This window comes from Ranitomeya variabilis, chromosome 6 (assembly GCF_051348905.1).
Source record: "Ranitomeya variabilis isolate aRanVar5 chromosome 6, aRanVar5.hap1, whole genome shotgun sequence".
Taxonomy (NCBI): domain Eukaryota; kingdom Metazoa; phylum Chordata; class Amphibia; order Anura; family Dendrobatidae; genus Ranitomeya; species Ranitomeya variabilis.
The window spans coordinates 576,751,820-576,773,907 of NC_135237.1; the positions used below are offsets into that span (position 1 = coordinate 576,751,820).

At 44.7% G+C, this 22,088-nt stretch overlaps 1 protein-coding gene across 1 annotated transcript; it reads right to left on the reverse strand.

Annotated features, from left to right (window-relative positions):
- Positions 1–2,984: 2,984 nt before the first annotated feature.
- Positions 2,985–12,762, reverse strand: LOC143783152 (uncharacterized). Its single transcript, XM_077271474.1, has 2 exons — positions 12,577–12,762; positions 2,985–5,322 (listed from the first exon to the last, which is right to left on the reverse strand). Exon 2 carries the CDS (start codon positions 5,263–5,265, stop codon positions 4,069–4,071), a length of 1,197 nt encoding a protein of 398 aa, XP_077127589.1. The 5' UTR covers positions 5,266–5,322; positions 12,577–12,762; the 3' UTR covers positions 2,985–4,068.
- Positions 12,763–22,088: the final 9,326 nt, after the last annotated feature.

The following is a 22,088-nucleotide window of genomic DNA, read 5'->3' on the forward strand; positions in this document are numbered from 1 at the left end:
TCCACAGTTTGGGAGAGAGAATAAACAAACAAGATAGAAAATCTGGAACTGTCTTTACCTTGTGTTTTTTGCCGCTCAGCGTGGGGCTCATTTTCTTTATTTCGGCGTGATCACCTAGACTGTAAAGTATTTTTACATTTTGGCATTTTTGCCCACTAAAACCATTGATATACAAAAATGTATTTGCTGCAGCATCGCCATAACCAGAGCCCTTCTATTCCTCTCCCGAGCTTGGGGGGACTTGTTTATGAGGGATGAGCAGTTTTTATTGGTGCCATTTTGAACTGGTCAGTGTGACCACAGCGACACCACATTTATTGGGGGTTGTGATGTTCTTTACAAGCAATGTTTTGCTTTTCCCTGGTGATACTCAGAGCTGTCAGTTGTGCAGACGGAGCCGCATCACTGCTTGTGTTTTACAGCATGAGAGAACATTTTTATGAGCAACTTTTCAATCCTTTTTTGTTCCATTTTTTATGTGTTCTGTTATGATGAAAAAACAACATTTTTGGTGTTTATTCTTTCTTATGGCGTTCACCGTGCGGGTTAAATAATTAAGACAGTTTTATAGATTTCAAAGAAGTATCGTTTCTCCTTGCGGAGATTGACATGCTAAGCATGCCGAGATGAGGAGACTTAAAGCCGCAATGCTCCTCTGGGAAATATGCTAATTATGCAAATTGTCTCTTCAGAGAGGAAGAGGACTAGAACTCTAGCGCCACCTATTGGAAGTAGCAATCCTACAAGTCAATGTCGACCCTTTAACGAGCTTGGTCACATGACTTAGGATAATAGCCAAACCATAATCTCAATTTGCAGACACTGTGTTTCGGGGTACTGCCCCTCGTCAGTGCAAAGTGGAGATCTGGTTTGGCTGTGTGAGAGGCGTCCGACCAATATCCAAGAAGTATCGTTTCTCCTTGCGGAGACTGACATGCTAAGCATGCCGAGATGAGGAGACTTAAAGCCGCAATGCTCCTCTGGGAAATATGCAAATTGTCTCTTCAGAGAGGAAGAGGACTAGAACTGACTTGTAGTTTTATAGATTGGATCGTTCCAGACGCAGCGATACCAGTTTTGTGTTCCTGTTTTATTTAGTGTTTAGACAAAAACGTTTTTAGCATATGAACATTTTTTTCTGTTATTTTTTCGCACTTTTTAAATTTTTTTGTTATATTCTTAGAAAACTTTCTTGGACTTTTTATTTTTTTTGTTTTAACTTAGTCCCAATACAGGCCTTGTCTTTTCATTTGAGTAATCAATGGTCTAATACCCTGCAATACTACAGGATATCACACGGATAGGAGGCCCGTTAGTCCCACTGATGCAGAACCTAACAGGCCACCATAGTTGCCTAACCATCAGACCCTTACTTGGACTGGGTTTATCAGGGCCTCCAAAAGCACCTCATGATCGCAGGATGCCTATGGGTTAAAAAAGGAGCCCTGCCCCCCCAAAAAAAAAACCTGTATATGCTGTGGTCACTACTGTCAAGAACATCTAGGGGGTTAAGCCCTGGCAGGGGGGTGTCATCTGTAATATACAGCTGACACTAGCAGCAGATAATGTCAGCTCCGCTTGTGATCATCGCACCATACATAGAAACACGTTGTCCAGATATACAGCAGGAAAGGTTTTGTATGTAACATAATAAAAGGACAACCAAAAAACTGATATGAAGGCTTCACCAAGTCCTAGCACCAACTGACCCTGGTGACCGTACCTACCAGGTCAGCGGCGTTTAGAGGAGATTCCCACCCTTCTTAGGTCTATGATCTCCCCACCATGATATAACCAAGAAGACGCGTCATAAAACAGTGGTTTTGGTTCCGAGAACCCGGCTTGTACCCCTCCACTGAAAGACATCACGATGAATGAAAACTACAGAAAGTGCTGACAAGTTTAATCTCATTTAATGGTGTCCCTCCCCGACCATTAAGTGACCGCAGGGCAATCCTGCGGACCCTACTAGACCATCACTGGGGCCAGGACTGGAAGAGACAAAATGAGGAAACGCTACTTCACATGGATGGACGTGTGAAGGATGGGAGCCATCGGGAGTTTTTCAATGATTCATCAGTGAGAGCCACCATAGACAGTAGTGATGATCGGATACTGGTGAACACCTGATTAAAGTTATACACCGCACTCTTCTGTCCGCTACCTTGCACCACTCACACGTAATGGATGCACAGGCTTTGCCAATGCTTTGTGTATCTATATTGCTTGATGTCATCGTGCATGGCTCGGAGTGTGTTGGAGATGGGTACCTGCGTCCCTGCCGAGGCGCACATGGACTCCACCCATGACGTTGTGCCAGAGACCAGATATGCCCAGTAAGTAAATCGGGCTGATTACATTATGGGCATACTACTCAATTCACTCCTGATATTGGACTGATACACCCCATACACTTGATTAACTGGTATCACAGTGACATCTGCTTCCTGCATCATACATCATCCATCCAACAGGCCTCCAGATGAGCAGAATGGACGGGAAAACGCGATGATGCGCTATACTTTCACAATAAGTTCCCTTTTGCTAACTATGACCCCCTTGTGATATTTTTGGGGGGCTACTATGCCCATATTCAATGTATAGTTGGGGGGTCTACTGACCTGCATTCACCAGTTGGGTTTGCTTGATCTGCCTATTTCACCTATTCTCCCATCTACTATTAATGACTTAATGGCAGGGAGAGCTGCCGACGAGTGGGGGCGCCACTTCTTGTAATCTAGGGTGCCAACCGCCAGTTAGGTAGAAACAGTCTAGAATATTAGTAAGGGACTCTGCAGGTATTTACAGGCTGTTATCATATCTGGATGTTATTATAGTGGTAACTTTATTATGTGGAATTATCCATGGTCTGATTTTAGATATCTCTGTAACTGATAGATTAATTATTGCCAAGTGTTTGTTACACTGGGCTATTGGCGTTGTTTTTTAGAAATCGCTAATAAGAAGATTATTTTACCGGACTATATGTTCACACATGACAATTTATTCCCTTGTTGTATAAATCTATTTCCAAAAATGATGAGAGAAGGCGTTTTTCGAGCATGCTCGGGTGCTAACAGAGTGTCTTGGGCGTGCTTGACAAGTATGTCCGAATCCTCGCAGTTGCATGACTCGCGGCTGTCAGACAATCCCTGCATGTGTCGCAGCTTTCTAACAAGACATGCAGCTGCGGGGACTCAAGCATATTTTTTGAGCACTAGGTTAGCACACGTGCATGCTCGGATAACACCTTATCTGAGCAGGTTCACTCATCATTGAGAGACACCAACAGAAGAAAATCTGAACAGTTGAGCTACTAGGGCGAATGTCTACGTGCATCAATAACACCACCCAAGACTTTTCATGTCTCGATTTTCTGAACCTGCTCAACCTACAAATCAAAACCAGATCAGAAAAAAAAGTGATGTTGTATCCTGCAAGATCAACCTAATGTCTACAGTCAGGGCTTCTTCTGGACTCCATGGAGAGTTCCTCGATCCCTCTCCACACAAGGAAAAGTCACATCTAACTTATCTCTCCGCAACCACAAACCAGTATACGGTCACTCGAGTTCACATTTCACAACCTCTTTGGTAAATGATTGGAAGCCTAAAGGTCAAAGGTGAGTGTCTGGTCCCCATCATCGCTGCATCTTTTACACAAGTCCACACCCCTATACTTTCCATTACAAGAGCCCAAAGACAGCACATGTGCTTCATCTAAAAAAGAAAAGTCATAGGTTGTCCTCAACACTTGGGGAACCTGACCAGGCAACTACTGGATTTTTAAGAATGAACAAATCAAAAAACAGAAACCGGTAAGAAAAAAACTGAACAGAGTTTTTAAAAAGCATAAAATTTACCAAGGCGTTTTTGATTTTGGAGTAGGAATGACTTCACACCCTCAGGTAAAATAAAGTATGTACTCGAGAGTTACTTAAAGTCTAATGGAGGTCTCTTTCACGTGACACAATGGTGCCCCTAATGACTGAGTGAGTGTGAGATGAGGAGAGTCCTATGACGAGTTCCTGAGATGTAGGACTAAGCGCAGGTTGGCAGGTGGTTCGGCTCAGAGCAACCATGTGTCTGTGTGCTGGATGCAGTAACAACACTGCAGGAGGACCTCGCTCAGCTCCAGGTAAGTCTGTGTCTGCCAGTTTGGAAGCAAAGTGTGTGAGTTGAACACCTCGAGCTTTGGCGTGCCCGCCTTGATTAAGTCGTATAAACATGTCCATCGGGTTTGAAGGGAAACCCGAGTTCTACGATTTAAGATGATGCCCCTGATGGTTTTCTTTATCTTAAGTTCTTTTAAGGATGGCAAATCAAGGTAACTGAATACCAGTCCACGACTTTGAGACACATCCAAAAACTCCAGAGATTTAGACTCCATAGGGTACGAGACGCCCAAGTCCTTTACAGGAACGAGAACCTGAAGAATCAAAGTCTTCAGCTTGGGAAGGGATCTTGTAAGCTGTTGCATTATTTCTGGCCGGACGCTCTTAAAAACCCAGAAATAGTTCAGCTCTAATGTGCTGAGATTTTGGAAATTTGTGAGAAGCGATACCGAATGCTCTGACCAATCAAACGGAAGCTTTATGCGGCTCAGCTTGGGGGATGTACGGGTGAGGCGCTCAAAAAGAGTCTGAAAGCTGTTGAACTGGTCAGTCTTGGCCAAACATATTTGTGCAATGCTACCTGGTGGATAAATATAGAGAGGCTCCAGATGCGTCAACGTCCAATTCAACTCTAACTCCTGAAGATCTCCGCAGTGAACGCCATCAAGAAACTGAAGAAGGAAGTCGGCCCACTTGGTTCTTTGATCTCCCAAATCAAAACTAGCCCGAAGGACAGACAAGCATGCTCCGCGGGACGTCAGATGGTAAGCGTACTGGTGCACCCACTCCTTCCACCTCTCAAACTCCCTCACTGACACCAGCACCCCATCCATACCGGAGAGGACAGCTCCAAGCCTCATAAAGTCGGCCACTCTCCATAGTCGCGGTGTACGCATTAGTTTACTCCAGTCTGAGCAGACCAAAGCCGCCGTGCACTTCTCGATTTCAGACAGGAATGAAAACACATGGAGCTGACAGTCAACAGGCAAGAAGCTGAAGGGAAAATGACCCTGGTTCCTAGTCCGGGGACCTCTCAGTGCTGCTTTAGCAGAAGTGGAGGAACCTTCCTGCGAGGACGTGCTGCTGGAGTCCGAGAAACCTTCTGGACCCGGAGACGGGTCCTGACGAAGGAACTTTCTTTCTCGAGACATGTTTCAAAGTCATTACATAACGGTAGAAAAGGGACCCAAAATCCTGCAGAGTCACTCCTGAAATAAAACAAACATTTCTGAGATCATTTACAAGAAAATCGTAACCCTACTCAGAGGGTCTGATCTGTGAGAAACAACGATGGCACATGGATATATCTGTACTGCATGGACGAAAAGACAAATTGTCCTATACGACCTGCTGATGTATATACTGGACTACACTTCTTATGTATATATGTCCTGACCATGCTCCTCTCATTATATAAATATATATATATATACACACAGATACACAACAGAGAAACTGTAACACCTGAAAAAGACGAGGTGGAATTGTGAAAATTACCCGATGGAGACCATACTGATCTGTACATGATGGAAAATGGAAACAAAATGTTCTAAACCTCTGATGTCTTCAGTCCGGAGTGGGCCTCGTGCAGAAATCCTGGCACCTGCATTCTCGGCTGCTGTCACTGAGGTTATTATTCGTCTGAGAAAGGTTCTGCCGCTAATTCTACAAATCCTCAGTATCCGTTGCTGGCAGCTCCTGTGTAATCACCGAACAATGACGTCCCCTATGTTCTCGATGGAAATAAGTCTGGAGACACTGCGACCACAGGAGCAGGTTGAGGCCACGAGGCGCTCACAGTAGTGCGAGAAACATGCGGCCTGGGAGTGTGCAGAAATTACCTCTGGCCCCACCACTAAATAAATGTAACGCTGTGTTGTTAGTGCATCTACAATGAGGACTAGAGAGGCCTGGCTGCCACACATGCTGCTCCTCCAGACCATAATCCTAGGAGTAGGACCAGTGTGATGTTCCCTCGTGAAGCCTCTTCATGGTGCTGACCATGTGGTCTCATAAGATTTTAGCAATGGAGTGTAGTGATGCGATCTGTGCTGCAAGTGAAATTGGGCGTCACATAGGGAGAGTGCACTGTCACTAGGATCTGCACAACGGGGCCGTACGGCAGCCAGACCCTCTAGTCCTCACAGATGCACAGCTCAGCGTTACATTGCTTCATCCAGAGATGCGGCCATTTCTGCACACTGCCAGGCCGCATGTCCTTCGCACTACTGTGATAGCCTGCATGGCCTCATCCTGTGGCTGCAGAGTCTCCAGACTTGTCTCCATCGAGCACATCGGAGCCGTGATTAGCTTTGGATCCTGAGGATTTCCTTTCTCAGACGACCATTTATAACCTCAGTGACGGCGACAGAGGCTGGAGGTGCCGGGATTTCTGCACGAGGCTGACTCCGGAGGTTGTGATCGTGTTGCGTCCATCATGTACAGGTCAGTAATGTCTCCGTTATTTCCATGGTTCATCACTTCTTCCTGGTGTCACACGTACCTGCTCTCATACACTAGATACACACATATATCACACACAGGGGCTTCTCACTAAATTAGAAGGTCAGTTCTTCAATACAAAAACTGAACCTCACCTATTCTATAGTCATTACACACAGAGGGATCTATTTCACGTGTTTACTTCTGTTCATGGTGATGATTACGGCTTACAGCCAATGAAACCCAAAAGTCATTATCTCAGTAAATTAGAATACTTTATAACACCAGCTGGAAAAATGGTTGTAAAATCCAAAATGTCCCACTGAAATGTATATTAACTGTTTGATGATATTCTATTCTTGTGAGACGTACCTGTGTGTATGTGTATATAATATATATATATATTATATACACACACACACCGTATGTACATACACACACACTCCTTCCTGTGGCTGCTCTCTCCTCCTCTGTATATATATATATATATATATATATATATATATATATATATATATATATATATATATATATATATATACACTCCTTCCTGTGACTGCCCTCTCCTCCTCTGTGTATGTATATGTATATGTGTATATATATATATATATACACTCCTGCCCACACCCTTCCCCTGCCCTCTCCTCCTCTGTATATATATATATACACTCCTTCCTGTGACTGCCCTCTCCTCCCGTGTGTATATATATACACCCCTTCCTGTGACTGCCCTCTCCTCCTTTGTATATATATATATATATATATATATATATATATATATATATATTCCTTCCTGTGACTGCCCTCTCCTCCTCTGTATATATATATATATATATATATATATATATATATATATATATATACTCCTTCCTGTGACTGCCCTCTCCTCCTCTGTATATATATATATATATATATATACTCCTTGTGACTGCCCTCTCCTCCTCTGTATATGTATATATATATATATACTCCTTCCTGTGACTGCCCTCTCCTCCCGTGTGTATATATATATACACTCCTTCCTGTGACTGCCCTCTCCTCCTCCTCCTATATATATATATATATATATATACTCCTTCCTGTGACTGCCCTCTCCTCCTTTGTATATATATACTCCTTCCTGTGACTGCCCTCTCCTCCTCTGTATATATATATATATATATACATATATATATATATATATATATACTCCTTCCTGTGACTGCCCTCTCCTCCTCCTATATATATATATACTCCTTCCTGTGACTGCCCTCTCCTCCTCCTATATACACACACACTCCTTCCTGTGACTGCCCTCTCCTCCTCTGTATATATATATACTGCGAGAAAGACAGCCATGATGCCATGGACTATAGCCCCCACAATGGATCTGCCCCCATCCACCTCCCCTACAGCTCCTACCCAACATCCCCACAGTCCCTATCCCTATTGCCTTTATACACTTGCTTTGGCAAAACTGATGTGTATTTGGTCCTGCCAATAAAGCTTCTTTGAATCATTGAATCATTGATATATATATACACACACTCCTTCCTGTGACTGCCCTCTCCTCCTCTGTATATATATATATATATATATATATATATATATATATATATATATATATATATATATATATATATATATATATATATATATATATATACACACACACTCCTTCCTGTGGCTGCCCTCTCCTCCCGTGTATATATATATATGCACTCCTTCCTGTGACTGCCCTCTCCTCCTCTGTATGTGTATATATATATATATATATATATATATATATATATATATATATATATATATATATATATATACACTCCTTCCTGTGACTGCCCTCTCCTCCCGTGTATATACATATACTCCTTCCTGTGACTGCCCTCTCCTCCTCTGTATATATATATATATATACACACCCCCGGCCCACACCCTTCCCCTGCACACAGCGCCGCCTGCCCTCTCCTCCTCTGTATATATATATATATATATATATATATATATATATATATATATATATATATACTCCTTCCTGTGACTGCCCTCTCCTCCCGTGTATATACATATACTCCTTCCTGTGACTGCCCTCTCCTCCTCTGTATATATATACTCCTTCCTGTGACTGCCCTCTCCTCCTCTGTATATATATATATATATACACACCCCCGGCCCACACCCTTCCCCTGCACACAGCGCCGCCTGCCCTCTCCTCCTCTGTATATATGTATATATATATATATATATATATATATATATATACTCCTTCCTGTGACTGCCCTCTCCTCTCGTGTATATACATATACTCCTTCCTGTGACTGCCCTCTCCTCCTCTGTATATATATATACACTCCTTCCTGTGACTGCCCTCTCCTCCTCTGTATATATATATATACACACACTCTTTCCTGTGACTGCCCTCTCCTCCTCTGTATATATATATATATATATATATACACCCCCGGCCCACACCCTTCCCCTGCACACAGCGCCGCCTGCCCTCTCCTCCTCTGTATATATACTCCTTCCTGTGACTGCCCTCTCCTCCCGTGTATATACATATACTCCTTCCTGTGACTGCCCTCTCCTCCTCTGTATATATATATATATACTCCTTCCTGTGACGGCGACAGAGGCTGGAGGTGCCGGGATTTCTGCACGAGGCTGACTCCGGAGGTTGTGATCGTGTTGCGTCCATCACGTACAGGTCAGTAATGTCTCCGTTATTTCCATGGTTCATCACTTCTTCCTGGTGTCACACGTACCTGCTCTCATACACTAGATACACACATATATATAATACTGTACACACATACACTCACCGGCCACTTTATTAGGTCCACCTGTCCAACTTCTTGTTAACACTTAATTTCTAATCAGCCAATCACATGGTGGCAACATGGTGCATTTAGGCATGTAGACATGGTCAAGACAATCTCCTGCAGTTCAAACCGAGCATCAGTATGGGGAAGAAAGGTGATTTGAGTGCCTTTGAACGTGGCATGGTTGTTGGTGCCAGAAGGGCTGGTCTGAGTATTTCAGAAACTGCTGATCTACTGGGATTTTCACGCACAACCATCTCTAGGGTTTACAGAGAATGGTCCGAAAAAGAAAAAAAATCCAGTGAGCGGCAGTTCTGTGGGCGGAAATGCCTTGTTGATGCCAGAGGTCAGAGGAGAATGGGCAGACTGGTTCGAGCTGATAGAAAGGCAACAGTGACTCAAATCGCCACCCGTTACAACCAAGGTAGGCCTAAGAGCATCTCTGAACGCACAGTGCGTCGAACTTTGAGGCAGATGGGCTACAGCAGCAGAAGACCACACCGGGTACCACTCCTTTCAGCTAAGAACAGGAAACTGAGGCTACAATTTGTACAAGCTCATCGAAATTGGACAGTAGAAGATTGGAAAAACGTTGCTTGGTCTGATGAGTCTCGATTTCTGCTGCGACATTCGGATGGTAGGGTCAGAATTTGGCGTAAACAACATGAAAGCATGGATCCATCCTGCCTTGTATGGAGCATCTTTGGGATGTGCAGCCGACAAATCTGCGGCAACTGTGTGATGCCATCATGTCAATATGGACCAAAATCTCTGAGGAATGCTTCCAGCACCTTGTTGAATCTATGCCACGAAGAATTGAGGCAGTTCTGAAGGCAAAAGGGGGTCCAACCCGTTACTAGCATGGTGTACCTAATAAAGTGGCCGGTGAGTGTATATACACATACACAGGGGCTTCTCACTAAATTAGAAGGTCAGTTCTTCAATACAAAAACTGAACCTCACCTATTCTATAGTCATTACACACAGAGGGATCTATTTCACGTGTTTACTTCTGTTCATGGTGATGATTACGGCTTACAGCCAATGAAACCCAAAAGTCATTATCTCAGTAAATTAGAATACTTTATAACACCAGCTGGAAAAATGGTTGTAAAATCCAAAATGTCCCACTGAAATGTATATTAACTGTTTGATGATATTCTATTCTTGTGAGACGTACCTGTGTGTATGTGTATATAATATATATATATATTATATACACACACACACCGTATGTACATACACACACACTCCTTCCTGTGGCTGCTCTCTCCTCCTCTGTATATATATATATATATATATATATATATATATATATATATATATATATATATATATATATATATATATATATATATATATATACACTCCTTCCTGTGACTGCCCTCTCCTCCTCTGTGTATGTATATGTATATGTGTATATATATATATATATACACTCCTGCCCACACCCTTCCCCTGCCCTCTCCTCCTCTGTATATATATATATACACTCCTTCCTGTGACTGCCCTCTCCTCCCGTGTGTATATATATACACCCCTTCCTGTGACTGCCCTCTCCTCCTTTGTATATATATATATATATATATATATATATATATATATATATATATATATACTCCTTCCTGTGACTGCCCTCCCCTCCTTTGTATATATATATATTCCTTCCTGTGAATGCCCTCTCCTCCTTTGTATATATATATATTCCTTCCTGTGACTGCCCTCTCCTCCTTTGTATATATATATATATATATATATATATATATATATATATATATATATATATATATATATATATATATATATATATATACTCCTTCCTGTGACTGCCCTCTCCTCCTTTGTATATATATACTCCTTCCTGTGACTGCCCTCTCCTCCTCTGTATATATATATATACTCCTTCCTGTGACTGCCCTCTCCTCCTCTGTATATATATATATACTCCTTGTGACTGCCCTCTCCTCCTCTGTATATGTATATGTATATATATATATATATATACTCCTTCCTGTGACTGCCCTCTCCTCCTCCTATATATATATATATATACTCCTTCCTGTGACTGCCCTCTCCTCCTCTGTGTATATATATATATATATATATATATATATATACACACACTCCTTCCTGTGACTGCCCTCTCCTCCTGTGTATATATATATATATATACACACACTCCTTCCTGTGACTGCCCTCTCCTCCTGTGTATATATATATATATATATATATATATATATATATATATACACACACTCCTTCCTGTGACTGCCCTCTCCTCCTGTGTATATATATATATATATATACACACACTCCTTCCTGTGACTGCCCTCTCCTCCTGTGTATATATATATATATATATACACACACACTCCTTCCTGTGACTGCCCTCTCCTCCTCTGTGTGTATATATATATATATATATATATATATACACACTCCTTCCTGTGACTGCCCTCTCCTCCTCTGTATATATATATATATATATATATATATATATATATATATACTCCTTCCTGTGACTGCCCTCTCCTCCCGTGTATATACATATACTCCTTCCTGTGACTGCCCTCTCCTCCTCTGTATATATATATATATATATACACACACTCCTTCCTGTGACTGCCCTCTCCTCCTGTGTATATATATATATATATACACACACTCCTTCCTGTGACTGCCCTCTCCTCCTGTGTATATATATATATATATATATATATATATATATATATACACACACACTCCTTCCTGTGACTGCCCTCTCCTCCTCTGTGTGTATATATATATATATATATATATATATATACACACTCCTTCCTGTGACTGCCCTCTCCTCCTCTGTATATATATATATATATATATATATATATATATATATATATATACTCCTTCCTGTGACTGCCCTCTCCTCCCGTGTATATACATATACTCCTTCCTGTGACTGCCCTCTCCTCCTCTGTATATATATATATATATATATATATATATATATATATATATACATATACTCCTTCCTGTGACTGCCCTCTCCTCCTCTGTATATATATATACACCCCCGGCCCACACCCTTCCCCTGCACACAGCGCCGCCTGCCCTCTCCTCCCCCATACAGGACACTCAGCCCACACCTCCAGTGTACGCACCACATACACTATATATATCGCTGTCTCTGCTGTCATTCCTACACGCCTGTTCACTACCGATAAAGTTTTGTGAAATTACCGAATCCATGACCAGCGCTCGGTAGTTTCCCCGCAGACACATCGAAGAGACCGCAGCGGCCATGTTCGTCCTCCCGGAAGTCAGCTGCAGCCGCCGGAAGTGGCCGGTGCGCCTTGTTGGGGCTCTCCCTTCCTGAGGTGATAGAGGTCGGAGGACAATGCGGGGAGCACGGAGTGGTGTACACATGCGCAGACAGTCCCCTCACGTGTATGTATCCGTTCACACCCTGCGGTAGCTCAGCGTCACCTTGTGCCTGCAGTATTGCGTTATACATGACAGAAGAGCCTGCAGCATGTGTGGAGAGGAGAATGGCCGATTATTGCGGATACACTGTGACCCCTGACATAACAGTTATACAGAGAAGTCGGAAAATAGCGCCGTGAGGCCAGGAGAGCGCCCCACACAGGTGACTGGGGGTAATGTGCAGTCTGGTGACGTCTGTGGGGCCCCTGACTGCTCCATCCACACAGGGGCCATCGGCTGCTCGGTGACGTTTCGCTGTGTTCAGCGGCTTCATCAGGGGGTGTCCGTCACTGAGCGGCGAATCCGCCACAGTCATCCGGGAGGCCGAGCCATCGTTATTAGGGGCTGATCGCTGGATTCATCTGCTGTTTGCTATATTACTGCTGTCAGTGATCCTGTGTTTACATTAAAGGGAACCTGTCACCCCCAAAGTCGTACCTGAGCCAAGCCCACCGGCATCAGGGGCTTATCTCCAGCATTCTGTAATGCATTCTGTAATGCTGTAGATAAGCCCCCGATATATCCTGAAAGATGAGAAAAAGAGGTTAGATTATACTCACCCAGGGGCGGTCCCGCTGCGGTCCGGGGCCTCCCATCTTCATAGGATGGGGTCCTCTTCTTGTCTTCACGCTGTGGCTCCGGCACAGGTGTACTTTGTCTGTCCTGTTGAGGGCAGAGCAAAGTACTGCAGTGCGCAGGCGCCGGGCCTCTCTGACCTTTCCCTGCGCACTGCAGTACTTTGCTCTGCCCTCAACAGGGAAAATCAGTACACCTGCGCAGGAGCCGCAGCGTGAAGACAAGAAGAGGATGTCATCGTAAGAAGATAGGAGGTGCCGGACCTGGACCGGACCGCCCCTGGGTGAGTATAATCTAACCTCTTTTTCTCATCTTTCAGGATACATCGGGGGCTTATCTACAGCATTACAGAATGCATTACAGAATGTTGTAGATAAGCCCCTGATGCCGGTGGCCACAGCTCATATGCGATTTTGGGGCGACAGGTTCCCTTTAATGCAGTACAGAGAGGATCATCTGTATATCGGGGGAGTGTAATACGACCTCGTGCTGCCGGACCCCGGATGGAGCTGGCTCCTCACACCAGGGTGGCCTGAGTTTACCTGTCCACACCTTGTTGATCACATAGTTACTATGTGTCACCTATATATAATAATAATCTTTATTTTTATATAGCACTAACATATTCCGCAGCGCTTTACAGTTTTGCACACATTATCATCGCTGTCCCCGATGGGGCTCACAATCTACATCCCCTATCAGTATGTCTTTGGAATGTGGGGGGAAACATACAAACTGCTTGCAGATGATGTCCTTGATGGGATTTGAACCCAGGACTCCAGCGCTGTAGTGCTAACCACTGAGCCACCGTGGCTATGTATCATGTAAGTATCAATAACTTATATATCACCTACCATCTCAAACTCAAAAATATCTCCTGGATCTGCCCATTCCTTGACCGTTACACCACAAAAACCCTAGTCCATGCCCTTATCATCTCCCGCCTCGACTACTGCAACCTCCTACTCTCTGACCTCTCCTCTGGCACTCTCCAATGCATCCTACACTCTGCTGCCCGACTAATCCACCTGTCTCCCCGCTATTCCCCAGCCTCTCCCCTATGCCAAGCCCTTCACTGGCTTCCTATTGCTCAGAGACTCCAGTTCAAAACCCTCACAATGACCTACAAAGCCATCCACAACCTGTCTCCTCCATACATCTGTGACCTCGTCTCCCGGTACTTACCTACACGCAACCTCCGATCCTCACAAGATCTCCTTCTCTACTCCCCTCTTATCTCCTCTTCCCACAATCGTATACAAGATTTCTCTCACGCATCACCCCTACTCTGGAACCCTCTACCACAACACATCAGACTCTCGCCTACCATAGAAACCTTCAAAAATAACCTGAAGACCCACCTCCTCCAACAAGCCTACAGCCTGCAGTGATCCTGAACCTACTGAACCGCCGCACAACCAGCTCTCCCCTCTCCTAGTGCATCCTCACCCATCCCCTGCAGACTGTGAGCCCTCGCGGGCAGGGTCCTCCCTCCTTATGTACCTGTGTGCCTTGTTTTTTGCTCATGTTTAATGTATTTGTCTATATTTGCTCCCTTTTCACATGTAAAGCGCCATGGATTAGATGGCGCTATAAAAATGTATAATAATAATATATCAATTATCTATATACCGTATTTTTCAGACTATAAGACGCACTTTTTCCCCAAAAAAAATTGTAAGGAAAATGGGTGCGTCTTATAGTTCGAATGCAGGCTTACCGGCCGTGGTGTGGCAGCGGAGGCAGAGGTGCGCGGGATGATGAGGCACGGTGAGCGGTATGGCATGAGCAGGGTCCCTTCCACAGGTGAGGTGACGCCGCGGCTCGGTATCCACGGCGAGCATCATAGCCGGGTGAATCACGGCTTTCTCGGTGGCGGCGGCCATCTTCCTGAGGCCGCGCATGTACAGATTGAGTTCTCTGCTTCCCGGGGCTTCAGGAAAATGGCCGCGGGAGGCCGCGTGTGCACAGATGGAGATTGTGGCGGCCATTTTCCTGAAGCGGAGTTCGCAGATTGAGATCTCGGCTTCAGGAAAATGGCCGCCGCAATCTCCCTCAGTGCACGCGCGGCCTCCCGCGGCCATTTTCCTGAAGCCCCGGAAAGCAGAGCACTCAATCTGCGCACGTGCAGCCTCAGGAAGGTGGCCGCCGCCATCGAGAAACCGGTGATTAACACAGCTCTGCTGCTCGCCTTGGATACCGGGCCGCGGCGTCACCTCACCTGAGGAGGTGACCGCACGTCTGCCGCCGCCACAGCACTGCCGCAACCCCCCCCCCCATGGACACCAGGCCATGGCGTCGCCCACCTAAGTAGGAAGGGACCCTGCTCAGGTGCATGCCGTACCGCCCACCGCTGTTATGATCCTTAGTGGTTGAGGATCACGAATTACTCCAGCTAAGTAACAAACATAGGACAAGCTCTAGGGAGGTGGCAAACTGGACTGACCGCAAAACTGAACCTATCCAAACACACTAGAAGTAGCCGGTGAACGTGCCTAAAAATCCTAGACGTCTCGAGCCAGCCTGAGGAACTAACTACCCCTAGAGAGAAAGAAAGACCTCTCTTGCCTCCAGAGAAATAATCCCCAAAGATATAGAAGCCCCCAACAAATAATAACGGTGAGGTAAGAGGAAGGCACATACACAGGGGTGAAAACAGATTCAGCAAATGAGGCCCACTAATACTAGATAGCAGAAAATAGTAAAGGGGGTCTGTGCGGTCAGTAAAAAACCCTTACAAAATATCCACACTGAGATTTCAAGAACCCCCGCACCAACTAACGGTGTGGGGGGAGAAACTCAGTCCCCTAGAGCAACCAGCAAGCGAGGAAATCACATTTTAGCAAGCTGGACAAGAAACATGATGAATGCTGATAATCAAAAAATGAACGGACAAAAACTTAGCTTGTCTTGAAGAGGCTGGGAGCAAGGTATCACAAGGAATCTGAAGAGCACTGAATACATTGATAGCAGGCAAGGAACTGAGTATCCAGGTGAGCTAAATAGGAAACCAACCAAGGATAATGAACCAGCTGATGCAGCCAACCTGCATAAAGACAACACTACACAGTACCGCTTGTGACCACTAGAGGGAGCCTAAAAATAGAGTTCACAACAGTACCCCCCCCTTGAGGAGTGGTCACCGAACCCTCATCAAGACCCCCAGGGTGATCAGGATGAGCCGCGTGAAAAGCACGAACCAAATCGGCTGCATGAACATCAGAGGCGACAACCCAGGAATTATCCTCCTGACCATAGCCCTTCCACTTCACCAAATACTGAAGCCTCCATCTAGAGATACGAGAATCCAAAATCTTCTCCACCACGTACTCTAATTCTCCCTCGACCAGCACCGGAGCAGGAGGCTCAACAGAAGGAACCACAGGTACCACATACCTCCGCAACAAAGACCTATGGAACACATTATGAATGGCAAACGATGCTGGGAGATCCAAACGAAAAGACACCGGGTTAAGGATTTCCAAGATCTTATAAGGACCGATGAAGCGAGGCTTGAATTTAGGAGAGGAGACCTTCATAGGAACATACCGAGAAGACAGCCACACCAAATCCCCAACACGAAGTCGGGGACCCACACCGCGGCGGCGGTTGGCAAAGCGCTGAGCCTTCTCCTGTGACAACCTCAAATTGTCCACCACATGGTTCCAAATCTGCTGCAACCTATCCACCACAGAATCCACCCCAGGACAGTCAGAAGACTCAACCTGACCCGAGGAAAAACGAGGATGGAAACCAGAATTGCAGAAAAAAGGCGAAACCAAAGTAGCAGAACTAGCCCGATTATTAAGGGCAAACTCGGCCAATGGCAAAAAAGTCACCCAATCATCCCGATCAGCAGAAACAAAACATCTCAAATAAGTTTCCAACGTCTGATTAGTTCGCTCGGTTTGGCCATTAGTCTGAGGATGGAAGGCCGACGTAAAAGATAAATCAATGCCCATCTTAGCACAAAAAGTCCGCCAAAACCTGGACACAAACTGGGATCCTCTATCAGACACAATATTTTCAGGAATGCCGTGCAAGCGAACCACATTCTGAAAAAATAGAGGAACCAAATCGGAGGAGGAAGGCAACTTAGGCAAGGGCACCAAATGGACCATCTTGGAAAAACGATCACACACCACCCAGATGACAGACATTTTCTGAGATACTGGAAGATCCGAAATAAAATCCATGGAAATGTGCGTCCAAGGCCTTTTCGGGACAGGCAAAAGCAAACCGCTGGCACGAGAACAGCAAGGCTTAGCCCGAGCACAAATCCCACAAGACTGCACAAAGGAACGCACATCCCGCGACAAGGAAGGCCACCAGAAGGACCTAGCCACCAAATCTCTGGTACCAAAAATCCCAGGATGACCCGCCAACACCGAAGAATGAACCTCAGAAATAACTGCTGGTCCATCTATCCGGGACAAACAGTCTCTCTGGTGGACAACAGTCAGGTCTATCCGCCTGAAATTTCTGCAACACTCGTCGCAAATCTGGGGAAATGGCAGACAAAATCACTCCCTCTCTGAGAATACCAGCCAGCTCAGAAACTCCCGGAGAGTCAGGCACAAAACTCCTAGAAAGTGCATCAGCCTTCACGTTCTTCGAACCAGGCAGGTATGAGACCACGAAGTTGAAACGAGAGAAAAACAGCGACCAACGAGCCTGTCTAGTATTCAGGCGCTTGGCAGATTCAAGGTAAATCAGATTTTTGTGATCAGTCAAGACCACCACACGATGTTTAGCTCCTTCGAGCCAATGTCGCCACTCCTCAAATGCCCACTTCATAGCCAACAACTCCCGATTACCAACATCATAATTCCGCTCGGCAGGCGAAAACTTTCTTGAAAAGAAAGCACATGGCTTCATCACAGAGCCATCAGAGCTTCTCTGCGATAAAACAGCCCCTGCTCCAATCTCAGAAGCATCAACCTCGACCTGGAAGGGGAGAGAGACATCTGGCTGACATAAGACTGGAGCTGAAGAAAACCGGTGCTTCAGTTCCCGAAAGGCCTCCACGGCCGCAGGAGACCAATTAGTCACATCAGAACCCTTCTTGGTCAAATTCGTCAAAGGTTTAACCACGCTAGAAAAATTAGCGATGAAACGACAGTAAAAATTAGCAAAACCCAAGAACTTCTGAAGACTCTTAACAGACGTAGGCTGAGTCCAGTCATGAATAGCCTGGACCTTGACTGGGTCCATCTCCACAGTAGAAGGAGAAAAAATAAAACCCAAAAAGGAGACCTTCTGTACTCCGAAGAGGCATTTTGAGCCCTTCACAAATAAAGGATTAGCACGCAGGACCTGAGACACCATCCTGACCTGCTTCACATGGGACTCCCAATCATCAGAAAAGACCAAAATGTCATCCAGATAAACAATCATAAATTTATCCAGATATTCTCGGAAGATGTCATGCATGAAGGACTGAAACACAGAAGGAGCATTAGAGAGTCCAAAAGGCATCACTAAGTACTCAAAATGGCCTTCGGGCGTATTAAATGCTGTTTTCCATTCATCTCCCTGCTTAATGCGCACAAGGTTATATGCACCACGGAGATCTATCTTAGTGAACCAACTGGCCCCCTTAATCCAAGCAAACAAATCAGACAATAGTGGCAAAGGATACTGAAATTTGACTGTGATTTTATTCAGAAGACGATAATCTATACAAGGTCTCAAAGAACCGTCCTTCTTGGCCACAAAAAAAAATCCTGCACCAAGAGGGGAAGAGGATGGGCGAATATGTCCCTTCTCCAAAGACTCCTTTATATAACTCCGCATCGCGGCATGCTCTGGTATAGACAAATTAAAAAGTCGTCCCTTAGGGAATTTACTACCAGGAATTAAATTTATAGCACAGTCACAATCCCTATGAGGGGGCAGGGCACTGGACCTGGGCTCATCAAATACATCCTGGTAGTCAGACAAAAACTCAGGGACCTCAGAAGGAGTGGAAGAAGCAATAGACACCAACGGAGTATCGCCATGAATTCCCTGACACCCCCAACTTGACACAGACATAGCTTTCCAATCTAAAACTGGATTATGAGCCTGCAGCCATGGCAGACCCAAAACGACAACATCATGCAAATTATGCAGAACAAGAAAGCGAATCACCTCCTGATGTACGGGAGTCATGCGCATGGTCATTTGCGTCCAATACTGAGGTTTATTCTCAGCCAATGGCGTAGCATCAATTCCCCTCAGAGGAATAGGAAATTCCAAAGGCTCCAGGACAAAACCACAGCGCCTGGCAAACGACAAATCCATCACATTCAGGGCAGCACCCGAATCCACAAAAGCCATAACCGGGTAGGACGACAAAGAACAAATCAAAGTAACAGACAAAATAAATTTAGGCTGTATCGTACCAATGGTGACAGGTTTAGCGATTTTTTTTTTTTAAACGTTTAGAGCATGCTGAGATAACATGAGTAGAATCACCACAGTAAAAGCACAACCCATTTTGACGTCTATGACTTTGTCGCTCAATTCTGGTCAGAGTTCGGTCACATTGCATAGACTCAGGTCTCTGTTAAGAAAATACCGCCAAAGGATGAGCAGATTTGCGCTCCCGCAAACGCCGATCAACCTGAATGGCTAAAGCCATAGAATCACTCCGACTTGTAGGGGTGGGAAACCCCACCATAACATTCTTAATGGGTTCAGAAAGACCTTCTCTGAAAATTGCAGCCAGGGCACACTCATTCCATTGAGTAAGCACCGACCATTTCCGAAATTTTTGACAATACACCTCTGCTTCATCCTGACCTTGAGAGATAGCCAGCAACGCTTTTTCTGCCTGATTCTCAAGATTAGGCTCCTCATAAAGCAGTCCAAGAGCCAGAAAAAATGCATCTACATTAAGCAATGCAGGATCTCCTGGCGCCAGAGAGAATGCCCAATCTTGAGGGTCGCCACGTAACAAGGAGATAACAATTTTAACTTGCTGAGCGGAATCACCAGAGGAACGAGGTCTCAGAGACAGAAATAACTTACAATTATTCTTAAAATTTAGAAACCTAGATCTATCTCCAGAAAACAACTCAGGAATGGGTATCTTTGGTTCTGACATATGGCTATGAATAACAAAATCCTGAATACTTTGCACCCGTGCAGTAAGATGATCCACACTAGAAGTCAGAGTCTGAACATTCATGTCTGCAGCTGAGCTCAAAACCACCCAGAGTTCAAGGGGATGAAAGAAGCTAAACAGACTGCAGCAAAGGAAAAGCGGGAGGAAAAAAAAATGTACTCAGGTCTTCTTTTTATCCCATTTCTGCGATGCATTAAACACTTTTTGGCCTGCTATACTGTTATGATCCTTAGTGGTTGAGGATCACGAATTACTCCAGCTAAGTAACAAACATAGGACAAGCTCTAGGGAGGTGGCAAACTGGACTGACCGCAAAACTGAACCTATCCAAACACACTAGAAGTAGCCGGTGAACGTGCCTAAAAATCCTAGACGTCTCGAGCCAGCCTGAGGAACTAACTACCCCTAAAGAGAAAGAAAGACCTCTCTTGCCTCCAGAGAAATAATCCCCAAAAATATAGAAGCCCCCAACAAATAACGGTGAGGTAAGAGGAAGGCACATACACAGGGGTGAAAACAGATTCAGCAAATGAGGCCCACTAATACTAGATAGCAGAAAATAGTAAAGGGGTCTGTGCAGTCAGTAAAAAACCCTTACAAAATATCCACACTGAGATTTCAAGAACCCCCGCACCAACTAACGGTGTGGGGGGAGAAACTCAGTCCCCTAGAGCAACCAGCAAGCGAGGAGATCACATCTTAGCAAGCTGGACAAGAAACATGATGAATGCTGATAATCAAAAAATGAACGGACAAAAACTTAGCTTGTCTTGGAGAGGCTGGGAGCAAGGTATCACAAGGAATCTGAAGAGCACTGAATACATTGATAGCAGGCAAGGAACTGAGTATCCAGGTGAGCTAAATAGGAAACCAACCAAGGATAATGAACCAGCTGATGCAGCCAACCTGCATAAAGACAACACTACACAGTACCGCTTGTGACCACTAGAGGGAGCCTAAAAATAGAGTTCACAACATACCGCGCCTCAGCATCACCGCATACCATGCCTCCTGTGACCCTGCTCTGCCACCGCCAGCCCTCAGGTAAGATACCTTAAATTTGGACAATAAGACAGACCCCCATCTTATAAAAAATCTTTTTTTCTGCAATTTTCCCCCCAAATTTGGGGTGCGTCTTATGGTCCGGTGCGTCTTATAGTCCAAAAAAATAGGGTAATACCTATATATCACTTCTGGCAAAAATGAAGAGCCCACCACATCACATCCCTGTCATGGCCGCCCAATCTCCAGCCCTGAACCCTATTGAAAACCTCTGAAATGTAATCAGGAGGATGATGGATAGTCACAAGCCATCAAACAAAGAAGAACTGCTGACATCATTGTACCAGGAGTGGCATAAGGTCACCCAGGAGCAGTGTGAGAGACTGGTGGAAAGTATGCCAAGATGCATGAAAGCTGTGATTAACAATCATGGTTGTTCCACAAAATATTGATTTCTGAGCTCTTCCTAAGGTAAAACATTAGTATTTTTGTTTCTAAATGATTATGAACTTGTTTTCTTTGCATTTTTTGAGGTCTGAAAGTACTGGTTTTTTTTTTTTTTAATTTTAACCATTTTTCT